This window comes from Chiloscyllium punctatum, chromosome 5 (genome assembly GCF_047496795.1).
Source record: "Chiloscyllium punctatum isolate Juve2018m chromosome 5, sChiPun1.3, whole genome shotgun sequence".
Classification (NCBI taxonomy): Eukaryota; Metazoa; Chordata; class Chondrichthyes; order Orectolobiformes; family Hemiscylliidae; genus Chiloscyllium; species Chiloscyllium punctatum.
The window spans coordinates 139400903-139418969 of NC_092743.1; the positions used below are offsets into that span (position 1 = coordinate 139400903).

Here is an 18067-nt window from a genome sequence, read left to right on the forward strand (position 1 = left end):
GGAGGCCTGGAGCAGTACAGAGTGCGCTGGAGGCCTGGAGTGGAGCAGAGTGGGCTGAAGGCCTAATGCTCAGTGGAATGGGCTGGAGGCCTGGAGCAGTGCAGAGTGGGCTAGAGGCCTGTAGCGGAGCGGAGTGGGCTGGAGGCCAAGTGCAGTGTGGAATGGGCTGGAGGCCTGGAGCGGTGTGGAACGGGCTGGAGCAGAGTGGGCTGGAGGACTGGAGTGGTGTGGGCTGCAGACCTGGAGCAGTGTAGAGTGGGATGGAGGCCTGGAGTGGTATGGAGTGGGCTGGATGCCTGGAGCGGTGCGGAGCAGGCCAGAGGCCTGGAGCGGTGCAGAGTGGGCTGGAGACCTGGAGTGGAGCGGAGTGGTCTAGAAGCCTAGTGCAGTGAGGAATGGGCTGGAGGCCTGAAGCAGTGCGGAGCGGGCTGGAGCAGAGTGGGCTGGAGGCCTGGAGCGGAATGGGCTGGAGGCCTAGTGCAGTGCGGAATGGGCCGGAGGCCTGGGGAGGTGCAAAATGGGCTGGAGGCCTGGAGAGGTGTGGAGTGGGCTGGAGGCCTGCAGCGGTGTGGGTTGGAGGCCTGGATCAGAGGAGGGTGGGCTGGAGGGCTGGAGGCCTGGAGAGGGCTGGAGGCCTGGAGCAGAGCAGAGTGGGCTGGAGGCCTGCAGTGGTGTGGGCTGGAGGCCTGGAGCAGAGCATGGTAGGCTGGAGGCCTGTGGTGGAGCAGAGTGGGCTGGAGGCCTAGTGCGGTGTGGAAAGGGCTGGAGGCCTAGTGCAGTGTGGAAAGGGCTGGAGGCCTGGAGCGGTGTGGAGCGGGCTGGAGCAGAGTGGGCTGGAGACCTGGAGCTGTGCAGAGTGGGCTGGAGGCCTGGAGCGGTGTGGAGTGGGCTGGAGACCTGGTGTGGTGCGGAGTGGGCTGGAGGCCTGAAGCAGTGCAGACTGGGCTGGAGGCCTGGAGCGGGGCAGAGTGCGCCGCAGCCCTGGAGCGGGCCAGAGAGGGCTGGAGGCCTGGAGCGGTGTGGTGCGGAGTGGGCTGGAGTGGAGCAGAGTGGGCTGGAGGCCTGGGGCAGAGCAGAATGTGGGCTGGAGGCCTGCAGCAGAGCAAGGTGGGCTGGATGGCTGGAGCAGTGTAGAGTGGGCCAGAGGCCTGGAGCGGCGCAGAGTGGAACGGAAGCCTGGAGTGGAGCAAGGTGGGCTGGAGACCTGGAGCAATGCGGAATGGGCTGGAGACCTGGAGCAATGCGGAATGGGCTGGAGGCATGGAGCGGTGCAGAGTGGGCCAGCGGCCTAGAGCAGGGCAGAGTGGGCTGGAGGCTTGGAGCGGAGCAGGGTGGACTGGAGGCCTGGAGTGGAGCAGAGTGGGCTGGAGGGCTGGAGTGATGCGGAGCGGGCCAATGTGGGTTGGAGGCCTGGAGCGTTGTGGAGAGGGCTGGAGTGGTGCGGAGTGGGCTGGAGTGGAGCAGAGTGGGCTGGAGGCCTGGAGCGGTGTGGAGTGGGCTGGAGGCCTGGAACGGTGCGGAGCAGACTAGAGGCCTGGAGCGGTGCAGAGTGGGCTGGAGACCTGGAGTGGAGTGGAGTGGGCTGGTGGCCTAGTGCGGTGAGGAATGGGCTGGAGGCCTGAAGCGGTGCGGAGCGGGCTGGAGCGGAGTGGGCTAGAGGCCTAGTGCGGTGCGGAATGGGCTGGAGGCCTGGAGGCCTGGAGAGGTGCGAAATGGGCTGGAGGCCTGGAGCAGAGTGGAGTGGGCTGGAGGCCTGCAGCGGTGTGGGTTGGAGGCCTGGATCGGAACAGAGTGGGCTGGAGGTCTGGAGAGGGCTGGAGGCCTGCAGCGGTGTGGGCTGCAGGCCTGGAGCAGTGCAGAGTGGGCTAAAGGCATGGAGCAGAGCATGGTGGGCTGGAGGCCTGGAGTGGAGCAGAGTGGGCTGGAGGCCTGGAGTGGAGCAGAGTGGGCTGGAGGCCTGGAGCAGAGCAGAGTAGGCTGGAGGCCTAGTGCGACGTGGAATGGGCTGGAGGCCTGGAGCAGTGTGGAGTGGGCTAAAGGCATGGAGCAGAGCATGGTGGGCTGGAGGCCTGGAGTGGAGCAGAGTGGGCTGGAGGCCTGGAGTGGAGCAGAGTGGGCTGGAGGCCTGGAGCAGAGCAGAGTAGGCTGGAGGCCTAGTGCGACGTGGAATGGGCTGGAGGCCTGGAGCAGTGTGGAGTGGGCTAAAGGCATGGAGCAGAGCATGGTGGGCTGGAGGCCTGGAGTGGAGCAGAGTGGGCTGGAGGCCTGGAGTGGAGCAGAGTGGGCTGGAGGCCTGGAGCAGAGCAGAGTAGGCTGGAGGCCTAGTGCGACGTGGAATGGGCTGGAGGCCTGGAGCAGTGTGGAGTGGGCTGGAGCAGAGTGGGCTGGAGACCTGCAGCGGTGTGGGTTGGAGGCCTGGATCGGAACAGAGTGGGCTGGAGGTCTGGAGAGGGCTGGAGGCCTGCAGCGGTGTGGGCTGCAGGCCTGGAGCAGTGCAGAGTGGGCTAAAGGCATGGAGCAGAGCAGAGTAGGCTGGAGGCCTAGTGCGACGTGGAATGGGCTAGAGGCCTGAAGTGGTACGGAGCGGGCTGGAGCAGAGGGGTTGGAGGCCTGGAGTGGTCCAGAGCGGGCTGGAGGCCTGGAGTGGTGCGGAGTGGGCTGGAGACCTGGAGTGGACTGGGCTGGAGGCCTAGTGTGGTGCGGAATGGGCTGGAGGCCTAGAGCAGTGTGGAGCGGGCTGGAGCAGAGTGGGCTGGATGCCTGGAGTGGTGTAGTGTGGGCTGGAGGCCTGGAATGGTATGGAGTGGGCTGGAGGCCTGGAGCAGTGTGGAGCGGGCTGGTGCACAGTGGGCTGGAGACCTGGAGCAGACTGGAGCGGAGTGGGCTGGAGGCCTAGTGTGGTGCAAAATGGGCTGGAGGCCTGGAGCAGTGTGGAGCGGGCTGGTGCAGAGTGGGCTGGAGGCCTGGAGTGGTGCGGAGCGGGCTGGTGCAGAGTGGGCTAGAATTGAGCAGAGTGGGCTGGTGGCCGGCAGCGGTGTGGGCTGGAGGCCTGGAGCGGTGCGGAGTAGGCTGGAGGCCTGGAGCGGTGCAGAGTGGGCCGGAGGCCTGGAGCGGTGCAGAGCGGGTTGGTGTGGAGCAGAGTGGGCAGGAGGCCTGCAGCGGAGCAGGCTGGAGGCCTGGAGCAGTGCGGAGTGGGCTGGAGGCCTGGAGCAGAGCAGAGTGGGCTGGAGGCCTAGTGCGGTGTGGAATGGGCTGGAGACCTGGAGTGGTGTGGAACAGGCTGGAGGCCTGGAGTGGTGTGAAACAGGCTGGAGGCCTGGAGCAGTGTAGAGTGGGATGGAGGCCTAGTGCAGTGTAGAGTGGGCTGGAGACCTGGAGTGGAGCAGAGTGGCCTGGAAGCCTAGTGCGGTGCGGAATGGGCTGGAGCCTGGGGCGGGCTGGAGCAGAGTGGGCTGGATGCCTGGAGCGGAGTGGGCTGGAGGCTTTGTGCGGTGCGGAATGGGCTGGAGGCATGTAGCAGAACGGAGTGGGCTGGAGGCCTGAAGTGGTGTGGGCTGGAGGCTTGCAGCGGTATGGGTTGGAGGCCTTTATCAGAGCAGGGTGGGCTGGAGGCCTGGAGTGGGCTGCAGGCCTGGAGCGGAGCAGAGTGGGCTGGATGCCTGCTGCAGAGTGGGCTGAAGGCCTGGAGCGGAGCAGAGTGGGCTGAAGGCCTGGAGCTGAACGGGGTTAATTGTTGGATGGGATCTGGTGTTGTCAGTCAGCAGGTTACGAGGCCATACAAACCACATGTAGAAGCCCCTGTGCTGAGCTACTGCAATGTAATGTTTATCTGTAATTTGTTTATCTGACTTTAATAGGTCTTACATCTAACTTATACTATGAATATAATGCAACTTCTTTTCTTTTGTATTCCTCTGTTTGTATCTAAGATTTGTATCTAGGTACTTTGTACCGAAAATGGCGCCATGAGAGGCGGAAGTAAGGACTGCAGATGCTGGAGATCAGAGCTGAAAATGTGTTGCTGGAAAAGCGCAGCAGGTCAGGCAGCATCCAAGGAGCAGGAGAATCGACGTTTCGGGCATGAGCCCTTCTTCAGGAATCCTGAAGCCCATTCCTCCAGCCCATTCCGCACCGCACTAGGCCTCCAGCCCACTCTGCTCCACTCCAGGTCTCCAGCCCACTCTGCTCCACTCCAGGTCTCCAGTCCACTATGCACCGCTTCAGGCCTCCAGCCCATTCTGCACCGCGCTAGGCCTCCAGCCCACTCCGCACCACTCCAGGCCTCCATTCCTGAGGAAGGGCTCATGCCCGAAACGTCAAATCTCCTGCTCCTTGGATGCTGCCTGATCTGTTGCGCTTTTTCAGCAACACATTTTCAGCCATGAGAGGCGACAATGTAAAGTTTTCACTGTATCCCTATACATCTGTACTTGAGCACACGTGACAATAAAGAATATTCTATTCTATTCTAATTTCAAACAACAATTAAGAGTCAACCATATTGGCGTGGGTCTGCAATCACATGCAGATTGGACCATGTAAAGAGTGCAGATTCCCTTCCCTTCTGGGCATTAGTGAACCAGATGAGAGTCTATGACAATCTATCAGTTCAATGGTGACCATTAGAGACAAGATTTTAATTCCATATTTTATTAATTGAATTTAAATTTACCAGCTCATGGGATTTGAACCCATGTCCTCCAAGCATTATACTGGCTTACTGAATTATGAGTTAAGTAACATTACCACTATACCGGCATCCCCTCCATAAGGAGCTCAAATGTAGACCATAGTCAACAACTCAGATGTGTGAGACACAATGCTTCAAAAGGTTGGCTCAACTCCATTAAAATTGTGGAGAAGAACATGCCAATCTCCGCAATGGTTCTGACCAGGTCAGCGATATAAGGTGTGAGCTCACAGCTCACTGGCCCACAACCTGAAGATGCACTTCTGAAAATTAAAAATCCTGGGAAGGTGCAGGTAATCCTGGAATCAGGTTGCAGTTGCCTTTTTTTAAAAAAAAGATGTCTGCTGAATCATCCTGACTGAATAGTTGGATCTTTGGTAGAAGTGTCCTGAGGCGGAAGATGAGGCGTTCTTCCTCCAGGCGTTAGGTGGTGAGGGAGCAGTGGTGGAGGAGGCCCAGGACCTGCATGTCCTCTGCAGAATGGGAGGGGGAGTTGAAACGTTGGACCACGGGGCGGTGTGGTTGATTGGTCCTGATGTCCCGGAGATGTTCTCTAAAGCGCTCTGCTAGGAGGCGTCCAGTCTCCCCAGTGTAGAGGAGACCGCATCGGGAGCAATGGATACAATAAATGACATTGGTGGATTTGCAGGTGAAACTTTGATGGATGTGGGAGGCTCCTTTTGGGCCTTGGATGGAGCTGAGGGAGGAGGTGTGGGCGCAGGTTTTGCAATTCCTGCGGTGGCAGGGGAGGGTGCCAGGAAAGGAGGGTGGGTTGTTGGGGGCTTCTATTCCTGATGAAGGGCTTTTGCCAGAAATGTCGATTTTCCTGCTCCTCGGATGCTTCCTGACCTGCTGTGCTTTTCCAGCACCACTCTAATCTAGACTCTGGTTTCCAGCATCTGCAGTCCTTGTTCTTACCTAACTTATTTACCAAATGTTACTCAGTGATGAACTTTAATAAAAATAACTTACAATGCCTTCAGTGCAGTGGGAGAAATTTTAGATCCATGGACAGGATCAGTTCGGACTCTCCGGCTTGCAGTGTAATACCCTTGTATGAGCCTCTCAGCCTCGGGAGTAAGTTCAGTCTGCTGGTTTCTGGCAAATGCTAGCAGCTGATCAAGATATGTTTTAAATTTACAGACTGATCAGAAGCACTCCAGAACAATATATCTTACTTGAGTCTTAAATATACATTTAGAAAATTATTTTTCAATTTATTAAGTAAAACTGCTAATCTAGTAAATGTGCACGATCTAAAAACCTATGATATCTGAATCAATTTCAGATTTGAAACTTGTTCCTCTCGATAAATGATGCTTTATTTTAGGCCATCAAGTAAAGTGTCTAAATCCTTCACATTCAGAAAATGGACATATATTAAGATCTAAGTTTGAAGCGAGAGAAATTAATTTATAAATCATAATGAACACAAAGGCATTGCCATTTTTATGGCAGTTAGCCTTTACTTTGTCCCCATACAGTGGATTTTCACTCATAATCTGATTGCCACCATGTTCTTAGAGGAGGGTTCCTAAATTGATATCATCTTGTCATTAATAAACCTGCTTAAACATTACGCCCAATTAAAATCAACATTTGCATTGTTGTTTGGAATCCAAAATTGCTGAAATGTATTTTTAACATTTGATATTTGTTTTACAGCTAACCATTACATTTATAGTCACTTGATAGTACCATGAATCTATTCACTTTGTCTGGTGGTTGTTCAAAGTTGACCAAGCACCTCTGATTTTATCTTTAATTACAATAGTTGCTCAAATTTTACAAACTTTTGTGACAAGTTTAACTCTTACAACATCAAATTGTCACCAAACAACTGACTTCTCCTTTACATGAGTCAGAGGGCACACAAATGATTGACCAAAAAGTTTTACTCTGGATCCGCAAATGACGAAAACCGTGTGTATCAACCTTCCGAATCAATGAATGACTATGATGTTATGACACTGCTCATGTATTTTTGAAATTCATACTATTTTCTTGAACCTATATTCTTTAGAATAAAACTACTCTGTTTGACCAGACATATATAATAATCAATCTTCCTGCACTTGCAAATATTTGCATTAGTTGACAATAGCACCAGGCGTGACTTTTCAATAGATACAATTTGGAGGAGCATTTTGACTTCCGATTGGCCTGAGTAGCCTGATGCAAGGTCCTTGAGTGAATCATTGATAGCTGTTTGAAAAAAAGGCACAAGAATTGTTTCTGAAGAATTTTCTTTGGGCAAAGGAGAAGCATTGGAAAGCTTTTCTTCACTGCATAAAAATCTTACAGGTTTCTATTGGTCCATCATCCAGATTTAGTTCTCCTTTCCTCTCCTCATGTCCTCCCTCCACAAGCCAAATCAATTCCCACCAATTACAACTCGCACACTGTAATGCAGTGTTTCTCTGGTGCTGACAGCTCATCAGCAACATTCAATGAGTCATGTATATGGTAGTTCAGGCACTTCAACACAAGCTTTGGGTTGGTGGCACAGTTAATTCATTGACTTGGTCCTCATTTCAGGTGACAACCATCCTTTTAAGTATTAATTAAAATTACACCGTTTTGGTCACAAATGAATGGCAAAGAAAATTACTATGACAAGAATGAAAACAAATATTTCAATAATTTGTGAAATGTGCTTACAACAAAACCATATATTAACTTGGATGTTAGGCAGATACTGTGTAGAGATATACTTTAATGTTATATTTATGATCATTTCAGCATTTATACAATTTGACTGTCCAGGTCCTAGAATGAAAATAAGTATTGACTCTCATTTAGTCAACACTATTTTAGTCAACACCATTGTAACATAAGTTAGCAACTAGACCAATTTCTTATTTTTACCTTTTCATAGTCTTGAATTGTAAAGTTCTGTAGTGCTGGATAAAGAGGCTTGCCTGGATTCATAGCTTCACTCAGTACATGCTGTATTAAGTGCACAGGAGAATGGTAGTTGGATGATTCACCGCAGTAAATCAACAGACCAAAACCATCAACCAGATTAGCTGGGACTGAGCTGATGTCCTAAGTTAAAGAAACCAAAAAAAATGTATAAAACAAACAAAGAGGAAAAGCATATAAATTAAAACTGGGCATCTTTTGGGTTCCTATCTCCCCATTTGCACTTCAAAACAATAGTATGTGGACCAAATAAAAGGTGATGTTGCAGCACCAAGCTACCATATGGCTCCAGCTCATTTTAGTTATTGGGTAGGTTTCATGTAAGTAGTTGAAGCAGCGCATAGAAACCTCATGAATATATACTAATTGAAATCAGATGCCACAGTCATAATTCATGAGCAACTAATCTCTGCTGGTTGAATTACTGCGTCCACCTCAACCAATATGACATTCCATGTTCAGATACAGTTATTTTGTGCATTCATAAAAAGCAGTTGGGTTCAAATAATAAAAACTGATTGTTTATTTGCTATTGTACTGCACCTGTTATCCGTGGGCTTTGAGGCTTAAAAGGTTTGATATTTAATATGTTTTTTTTCTCTAAAAAGGACTATGCTGCCTCGTTCTCCAAGCACTTCAACTCATCCCATGTAAGGTGCAGTCAGCACCTTCACATTAATGGATTTTATATACTCTACTGCAGAGAACCTCCAAAAGGGAGAATGATAGCAATGACAGTTCAGTGAATTAATGTAGATAACGACATTTGCTTCATGTTGACTCTTTTGGCATACACACGTCATGCACAAAGGACTCCTGAGGCGCAGTGGTAGCGTTCTGAGCAAGGAGACCTGGGTATAAGACCCACCTGATCCAGAAGTATATCATAACATCTCTGAAAAGGCTGATTAGAAACATCTACGTACTTCACACAAAGGGCTCTTGTGATGCAGTAGTGGTGACCTGACCTCTAAACTAGGAGGCTTGGGCCAAGTCCCATCTGCTTCACAAGTGTGCAATAACATCACTGTACAGGTGGATTAGAACATGTCTAATACTTCACACACTCAATATATGTTCAAACTGAAAATCATCCCACATCCTGCTTTAAACAATCCTTGGAAGAATTTTTAATTTAACTTTGACACAAACATTATAGTTGATTTGTAGTCTGGACACAAAAATCTGATATGTTTCCAAAGTGGCCAAGTAAGACAAGTTTTTAAAAAAAACAAAATTAACATAGGTTCAAGTATTCTTAACAATGATATTAGCTATAGTGAATGAGTATTTAAACTAATGATAATTATACAGAAATGTTTACCTGCTTTACTCTTCTAAAATGACTTTAGGTCTCCCAATATGATCTATCCTTTTTTTCCCACACATAAAACTTCTAAGTCCCAAAGTTCTGAAACCCTGAGCTTATTCAAAGTCATGGCATTTAAACTTTAATATTGTTAACATTGAACACTATAACCATTAAAGAAAGGTGAACTTTGAACTTGATCTTGACAACATGAAGAATCAGTATGCCTACATTGACAAGGGGCAACACATTTGGATAATATGAGATTAGAAAGTATCGTAAATAGATTTGTGAAGGGTGAGTCATGTCTGACTAACCTAGGTTTTCTTTGAGGAGGTCACTAATATGGGGGATAAGGGAATGCCTATGCATATTACTTACTTACTGTCTCCAATCTCTCAACCTATTTCAGCCCAGGCCATAAACTCATCTCCAATTCGTAGATGTTCGTTTTTACTGATTGAATCTTGTGCAGACGATTATCAATACACTTCACCTTTTCCTAAGAGGAAACTAACTTTGTCAGAACCCACCACATCCTACCAACTTCCGTAAAACCTGGAGAAATGTGAATTAGAGCTAGATTTGAGACTTAAAGTTAATTTTACTTTTCACTTGCCACAAACTCATGCATTTTTGGAGGTTAAAATTTCACTTATTATATCAGCCTGGACCACTCTAAAATCTACCAGCAATGTTTAAAGGGTCTACTGACAGAAGACTGCAAGATTACTTCCCATTTTTAATTTGAAAGCGCCATCCTTGAATAGAATGATAATACATGTGATTAGCCAGGCAGTGACTTATGTGATTTTGTCTTACCATTGAACCAAATACAGCATCTTCTCGTTGCATAGCTTTCTTTAGGTGGGTATCAGCATCAGCCAAAGCCCAGAAGTTGCACTGGATTGGAAAGGACATCTGCTGATCAATATCTTCTCCAAACTTCTTTCCAGAAATAAACACTGTGGTGTTCCTAGTCTCTAAAACTAATACATACACAAGAGACATTTTCAATGCAAAGTTCTATTAAATACCAACTGCCTAATGCACATAGTAATGAGTATGCAGCATACCTGTCTGAAGTAAGTCAAGCTTGTCTTTTCTGTAAGAAAAAAGTTCTCCAATGTAGCAGATACCTCCCTTTGCCAGTAATGCAGAGCCAGCCTGAACTTTGGCAGTGCCAGTTCCATGTTCATCTTTTGAGACTGTGGCAAACATTTCATATGATGGAAAATGCCGCACTCCACAAGGCACAAGGTTCAAACTATATGTTAACAGCCTACAAGAAGATGGAAAAATCTTCATGAAAACAGGCCCAGATAAATAACTGTAGAGATTTAGAAGGAGATTTTATCCTCATAGTTAAGACTACATAAGGCATGAATGTCATCTGAAAATGGAAAGTATTTGGTGCTAGCATACAGAGCTATGGGCAAAATACTGGAAAATGAGATGAGAATAGATAGATGCTGGATGACCCACATTTAGGGCTGAAGAGTCTTTTATCACACTGTAGACATTCTACAACACTAGGTATTCTGGAAAATTCCAGTAGTGCCTTTATTTTAACAAGAAAAAAGACAAAAATCAGATAAGTATCGACCAGTTAGCTTAACATCTGTTATTGGGAAGATGTCATACTCTATTGTAAAGGGTGTAATGGCAGAGCATTTTGAAATATGATCAAGCAGAGTCAGTATGACTTCATGTCTGACAAATTTACTGGAATACTTTCAGGAGGGAACAAGCAAAATAGTTAAATGTGAAGCAGTGAAGGCAATATATGTTGGAGAGTCTAGGACAGAGGATATAATCTCAGAAGGTATTTGAAAAGGTACCACACATTAGGCTACCTAATAAGACTCTGTGGTGTTGGATGTAGTAGATAAACAATGATAGAGGAATGGCTAACAGAAAGTTGGGATAAGGAGAATATTTTAAAGATGGCAACCTTTAATTAGTAGAGGGGCATAGGGATTAGTGCTAGGACTGCAATTGTTTAACTATATATTTATGACTTGGTTGAGGAAAGTGAATGTATTATTCCTGATGACATGAAAATAGGTGGAAGGATGACACAAAGAGTCTGCAGAGGGATTTAGATAGGTTAAGTGAGTGCGCAGAAATCTGGCAGATTGAATATAACGTGGGAAAATGTGTGATGCTATGCATGTTAACAGGAAGAATCAAGGACCTGAATATTATTTAAATGGAGAAAGACTGCAGAAAACTACAGAAAGATTTGGCAGTTATTGTTTAGGAATCACAAAGAACTAATACCCAAATTCAGCAGGTAATAGAGAAAGCAAATGGAATGTTGGAAAGGGAATGACATATAAAAGTTGAGAAGTCAGACCACAGCTGGAATACTGTGAAAAGGTTGGAGTTCCTTATCTAAGGAAATCAGTAGGAGCTACAATGCTGTTGCGTTGAAGGCAGTCCAGAGAAGGTTAACCAGGCTGTTCTTGGATATTGAGGGATTATTTTATGAGAAGTCGAGTAGGTTAGGCCTGTACGGAATCAAGAAGAATGAGAGGCAACCTTATGGAAACATATAAGATTCTTAGGGCCTAGATAGGCAAAATACAGAGAAGTTGTTTCCCCTTGTTGGAGAGTTGAGGACAGAGGACATAGTTTCAGAATAAGGGGTCACACACAGAGATGACGAGAACTTTCTTCTCTCCCAGGGTAGTAAATCTGTGGAATTTTTCACTGCACAGTGCTGCCAAGGTTGGATTGTTAAGCATACTCAAGACCAAGATGGACAGATTTTTAATCAACAAGAAAATTAACGGTTATAAGGAAAAGGAAAGGTCAAATTGAGGATTATCAGATCAGCCACTATTTCATTGAATGGTAAAACATTCAATGGGCTGAATAGCCTACTTCTGTTCCTACATCTTGTGTTTTTGGGCAGAACAGATATCACTGCACAGAAGGGGATGAGGTTAGCTTAGCTTTTCACAAAGGCCGATCAACGTCTGGAGTAGGATGCCAAAAGAAGGTCTGAAAATTTACAATCTTAAAATGGCATGTGATACCAAAGTTATCAAATAATTTAGAAGGTATTTTCCGGATATGAGTCCGAGGTAATAAAAAAGTCAGAGCTTGCCAATTGCCTAGGAAGGACTGTGAAGATTTCTTTTTCCAATGACTCCTAAGCTTGCAGTAATCCGTTTTCTTGCCTTTCCTGCTATATGTGGGACTAGTATGAAAGATGACCTTTGGTCAGCCTTGGTACATAAACCTGAATAAGTTGTTAAATTACTATGTACACACCACTCTCTTTAAAACAATGCATAAAACTGATTTAGTCCTTTCCTCAAATAAAGCACTGAGTGAAAAGCAGACCGAGGGCAGATTCACATCCAATCATTAATAGCGGTGGACAATTAAACAACAAACTGGAGGAGAACTGTTTTTGACAATTCCTGGTCTCAATGATGGTAAAGCCCAGCATATAAGTGCATAAGACAAAAGACAAAAGTGCAACCATTATCAGCCAGTATCAAGTAAGTAATCCATTTCAGCGTCATCCTGAGGCCTCCAGCTTCACAGATGCCGGTCTTCAACAAGTTCAATTTACTCAACCTGCTATTAAGAAACACTGAATGTATTGGATGTAGCTAAAGCTTCACCACCAACAATATCTTAGATCTAGGGCTAAAGACTTGTGCTTTTGAACTAGGGCATGCCCTGGTTAAATTGTTCAGATATAGCTTCAACTCTGAAATTTGAATGTTGAAAACTACTTAGAGTGTCCTATCCAAATACAATCTGGACAATTAGCACCTTATCAACAACAAAAACAGAAGTTGCTGGAAAAGAATGGCAGGTTTGGCAGCATCAGTGAAGTGAAATCAAAGTTAACATTTTGGCTCTGGTGACTTTTCCTCAGAACCCTTCCTTAGCACCTTTTCAAGCCACTTTCAAACGTCAGAAAGACACATATAAGATGGTGTTGGCAAGGCTTACACTTACTCACCAATAACTTGCCTGCATGTGCTCAGTTTGGGCTCCACCCAGGATACTTGGTTTCCAACTTTATTAAAGCCTTAGACCAAACATAGCCAAAAGAGTTGAACCCAGAGTGACTGCCCTTGGGCAAAAGATTTCCAATGGTTGTATTATACTTAACAGAAAGGAAGATGGTTCTAGTTGTTGGGAGTCAATCATCTTAGTGTCAGGATATCGCTGCATGAGTTCCTCAAGAGAATGTCCTGGATCTAATCATCTTCAGAAATGACCTCCCTTCCCTCATCAGGGAGGAGGGAGAGATGTTCATTGATGATTGTAGAATGTTAAGTTCCATTTGTTACTATACAGATAATGAAGCAGACCACTGCCACATGCAGCAAAACTTGGACAAAATTCAGGCTTGCGTTAATGCCAGGTAATATTTGGATCAAACAAATGTCAATTAATGATCATCTCCAACAAGAATTTAACCATTCCCCCTTGACTTTCAATAGCATTATCATTGTTAAATACACAATCATAAAATGTTACATTTGACCAGAAACTACATTAACACTGAGCAGAATTTTAACTGTCTTGGAGAATTAGGTTTAGATACAGACATGGTTATGATGTCCTGAAATATGGTGTTCGCTCAGAAACACAACATTATCCTGCAGCTTCCAAGTCTTTTCCATGCAGATTAGCAAGAATCACTGGTGGAATTGTCAATAAGCAATTAAAATAATTAAAGAAGCAATTATCTCAGGATTTAACCAGCATTCTACCTTTAACAATCAGTGCACAGGTTCCAGAAGCTACTTAGAACATCTCAATGTCAACAACTAGCCCAAAAACATGGTGGAGTGTGGCTTTTCAGTAATATTAACAGACTACGAGGCCTTCAGACAAGGAAACTGAATAGCTACAGCTATGCACAAGTGAATGCTCGCAGCACTTTTTCTGAGAGTATATGATACAGCTTAACAGGTGATTTAGATTTAGATTACTTCCACTGTGGAAACAGGTCCTTCAGCCCAACAAGTCCACACCGACCCTCCAAAGAACAACCCACCCAGACCCATTCCTTTAAATTTACCCCTTCACCTAACACTATGGGCAATTTAGCATGGCCAATTCAGCTAACCTGCCACTCTTTCCAACTACTTTGAAGTCAGTTCATCTGTCTTTGACTTTGCTCACCTTCATCTGAACTTCTCTGCTGGTAGCCTTCAATGTGAGAGACAAAACAACTGCAGATGCTAGAGGCCAAGGTAGACAAGCAGGAGGCTGGAAGAACACAGCAAACCAGGCAGCATCAGGAGGTGGAGAAGTCAACATTTTGAGTCCTGAAGAAAGGTTACAACTGATTTCTCCACCTTGTGATGCTTCCTGGCTTGCTGTGTTCTTCTAGTCTCCTGCTTGGCAACCTTCAATGTGACGTGATAACAGCTTATTCAGCTCTACCAAGGTTCTCTCATGAAGGATAGGTAATGTAGGAAGATCAAAAGCAACAGGAGCAACAGCAGTTTAGCGCTTTAGTCACAAACTGTTCCACAGGGCAAAAGGGATGTGCATAAAGACCTAGCTCCAATGAGGTAAAGCCCACAATTCAGGACTCAAAAAATCACCTCTCTCAACATGTGCACTAGTGCCTTTAGAGGTTCAGGTCTTCATGCTAAGTCATTGCTGATATTTGCAACCTCCTGGAACAAGGCTTTCATTTCATTTAACCAGATGAGGATTACCCCACACCTACTTTCCTATACCTTCCTAGGAGTTTTGTGATGTTTTATCCAGTGTGGAGGGATAACAGAGTTGTGAATGTAGACTATGTTGGGGAGGGAATTTTATTTTGTCACAGGTGTCCATGATGTATGGGTTAGGCAGTCTCTTGGAACTGATGACTTGGAGGTGCCGGTGTTGGACTGGGGTGGACAACACCAGGTTATTGTCCAACAGCTTTATATGGAAGCACTAGCTTTCGGAGCGCCGCTCCTTCATCAGTTGGTTGTGGAGGTTGAGGTCATGCTCACAGAATTTATAGCCAAAGGAGTCCAGTGATATGGGGATGTGATACAGAAAACAATATTAGATTGAAACTTTCATCTTTTATAGTAGGATATGCTGGTTTCTGTTCTTTGACATGTAAATCCCAGAACTTCTTTCAGAATTACATTCTCAAGATAGCTCCGCTATTTAAACAATAGGTGTGAAATCTGTCTGTATCCCAATGATTTGGACATGCTGGTGTTGGACTGGAGTGTACAAAGTTAAAAATCACATAACACTTGGTTATAGTCCAACAGGTTTAGTTGGAAGCACTAGCTTTTGGAGCGCCGCTCCTTCATCAGGTGGTAGTGGAGTGCACGATTGTAAGACACAGAATTTATAGCAAAAGCTTACAGTGTGATGTAACTGAAGTTATACACTGAAAATACCTTGATTGTTTGTTAAGTCTTTCATCTATTAGAATGACCATGATAATTTCACTTCTTTCATATGTAAATCACAAAACTTTTTTAAAAAGTTATATTCTCAGGTTAACTGGTGTCAACCAGATAATATGTTGAAAGTGTTAGCTCCCTGTGTTCCCTGTCTGTGTCATAATGTTTAGACTGATTCTAATCTAAAAAGTGTGTTAACAGAGTCTTACAGGGATTCATGCAGTTTTTGAGCAAAGTACAATGTAACTCTGCAAGTACAAATTCATCCTAGAAACGTTTTTGTGTGTGTGTGTGTCTGTAAGAGTGTGTGTGTGTCTGTGTGCATGTCTGTGTATACGTGTATCTGTGTGTATAGTGCAATGGTGGTCACCTATAGTGTGACATGAGCCCAAGGCCCTCCCTATGGGTATGGAACTTAGCTATCAGTCTCTGCTCACTGCTGCCTGTCCTGAAGTCCGCCTTGGAAGATGGACACCCGAAGGTCCAAGGTTGAATGCCCTGGACCGCTGAAGTGTTCCCCAACTGGGAGGGAATACTCTTGTATGTTGATTGTTGTGTGGTAGGTAAAAACAATGACTGCAGATGCTGGAAACCAGATTCTGGATTAGAGGTGCTGGAAAAGCACAGCAGTTCAGGCAGCATCCGAGGTGTAGTAAAATCGACATTTTGGGCAAAAGCCTTTCATCAGGAATTGTTGTGCAGTGCCCATTCATCCATTGCTGTAGCTTTTGCTCAGTTTCCCCAATGTACATACCTCCGGGCATCCTTGCCTGCAGTGAATAAGATAGACAACGTTGGCTGAGTCACATGAGTACCTGCGATGTACATGGTGGGAGGTGTCCCCACATGTAATGGTGGTATCCATGTCCACATTCTGACATGGTGTATAATGTTGGTTAGAGGTCCTGCGTAGAGAAAATGTCGTTGAGTACTGAGGCTGTTACCGTGATGCCACAATGACGGCATCACGGCATTAAATAATTCAGGTCTTTTTCAATATATAGTTTCAGTTACGTCACACTGTAAACTTTTGCTATAAATTCTGTGTCTTACGATCTTATATTCCACAACCACCTGATGAAGGAACAGCGCTCTAAAAGCTAGAGCTTCCAAATGAACATGTTGGACTATAACCTGGTGTTGTGTGATTTTTAACTTTGAACACCCCTGTCTAACACTGGCACCTCCAAATCAGGAATTTTAATAGTAGTCACGTGCGACTCTCCAAAGTAAGTAAACAGGAGAGTGACCAAAGTTAATGTTTAAATACAAATGCTCAGCTTCTTTGAACTCTTGGAACAGCCATGCTTCCACAAGCTTTCCTTGTCATGTTAAGTGATTCCAAAGGGGTATCTACTACTTGCTTTATCAGGCAGAGACACACTACTGGTAGCTGTGAAGTTAAAAATCACACAACACCAGGTTTTGGTCCATCAGATTTAATTGGAAGCACTAGCATTTGGAGTGGTGCTCTTTCATCAGGTGGACAACCAGTCAAACACCAGCATCTCCATATCATGAATAGCTGTGAAGGTTACTACAGACCTAAATTGTTTTGCCTATGATTTTGTCCAGAGTGCTACCAGGGACATCCTGAAGATCTCACTGTCCCAGATACACACACGCATAATGTGGTTGGTGAATGGATAATTTGCCAGAGCTGAAAATCTCATAAACTTTATCTCTCCTCTCACCCACCCTTTGCTGGCAACAGCTAAAGTAAGTATGCAGGTGGATCGACTCTCTGTATTCCACCTGGCCATAGGTGTCATCAATTGCACAATGCGCAGCTAATGTACAATCACAGAAAGGGGTTTCTAAGCGTGTGCCAAATTCACTGGGAGTTATTATGATGGATTCGTATTGCATCAGTCTAACATTTCAAATGTTTTATTTCTATGAAACAGATTTAAGGTATGATTTTTAGGAGAGATGGAATACAGGTCATTCTATTATAATGCACGTTTCATCAACACAAATTCTCTGTAACGCGATTGACAAATTGGGGATATTGTTTCTAAAATGCAAACTATTAAAACTATTAATACAGTTGGCTGTAATGCGATTACATCACCAACACTTTAAGCGCTGCTTCTAAAGTGCGATTTTTCTATAACGTGGGGTTGCACAAGAACGCAATCATTGCGTTATAGAAGAACTGACTGTATGTCTCTTCAAACATGGCATGAAAACTCTGAGAAATCTTGACAGTGGAGTGCAGACATGCTACAACGAGAGCTTCAAGTCCATCTTGTGTCATAGAATAATTCACTGGAATGTTTAACAAGGGCCTCAAGTGCTTGGTGGTACTCATGTTCAGTACACACCATTGAAGTGCCCAGAATAATAGCGATCTATTATGTTCTGGGAAGGTTCACCTCAATGTAAAACACAAGAAATGAAATCTTGCAATCAAGTCTAACCACCAGGTCAATCTTGCCACCCCAAGAGCTCTCTTGTCATTCATCCAAACAAAACACAACACAGGAATAGGCCCTTCGGCCGTCCAAGCCTGCGCCGATCTAGATCCTCTATCTAAACCTGCAGGCTATTTTCTAAGGATCTGTATCTCTTTGCTCCCTGCCCATGCATGTTTCTGGCTAGATATATCTTAAATGATGCTATCGTTTCTGCCCCTAGCACCTCCACTGCTAACACATTGCAGGCACCCACTACTCTCTGTGTGAAGAATTTTCCATGTACAAGTGTATCTCCCCTAAACTTTTCCCCTCTTAC

At 45.5% G+C, this 18067-nt stretch overlaps 1 protein-coding gene across 2 annotated transcripts in view; it reads right to left on the reverse strand.

Moving 5' to 3' along the window:
* Positions 1–18067, reverse strand: part of mcmdc2 (minichromosome maintenance domain containing 2) — a 65825-nt gene that overhangs the window by 15028 nt on the left and 32730 nt on the right. For both annotated transcript variants that reach the window (XM_072571498.1, XM_072571497.1), the window contains exons 9-12: positions 10001–10206; positions 9747–9913; positions 7559–7738; positions 5663–5805 (exon numbers count right to left, since the gene is read on the reverse strand). In XM_072571498.1, coding sequence (XP_072427599.1) covers positions 5663–5805; positions 7559–7738; positions 9747–9913; positions 10001–10206 — 696 coding nt within the window. The remainder of the gene's footprint in view (positions 1–5662; positions 5806–7558; positions 7739–9746; positions 9914–10000; positions 10207–18067) is intronic.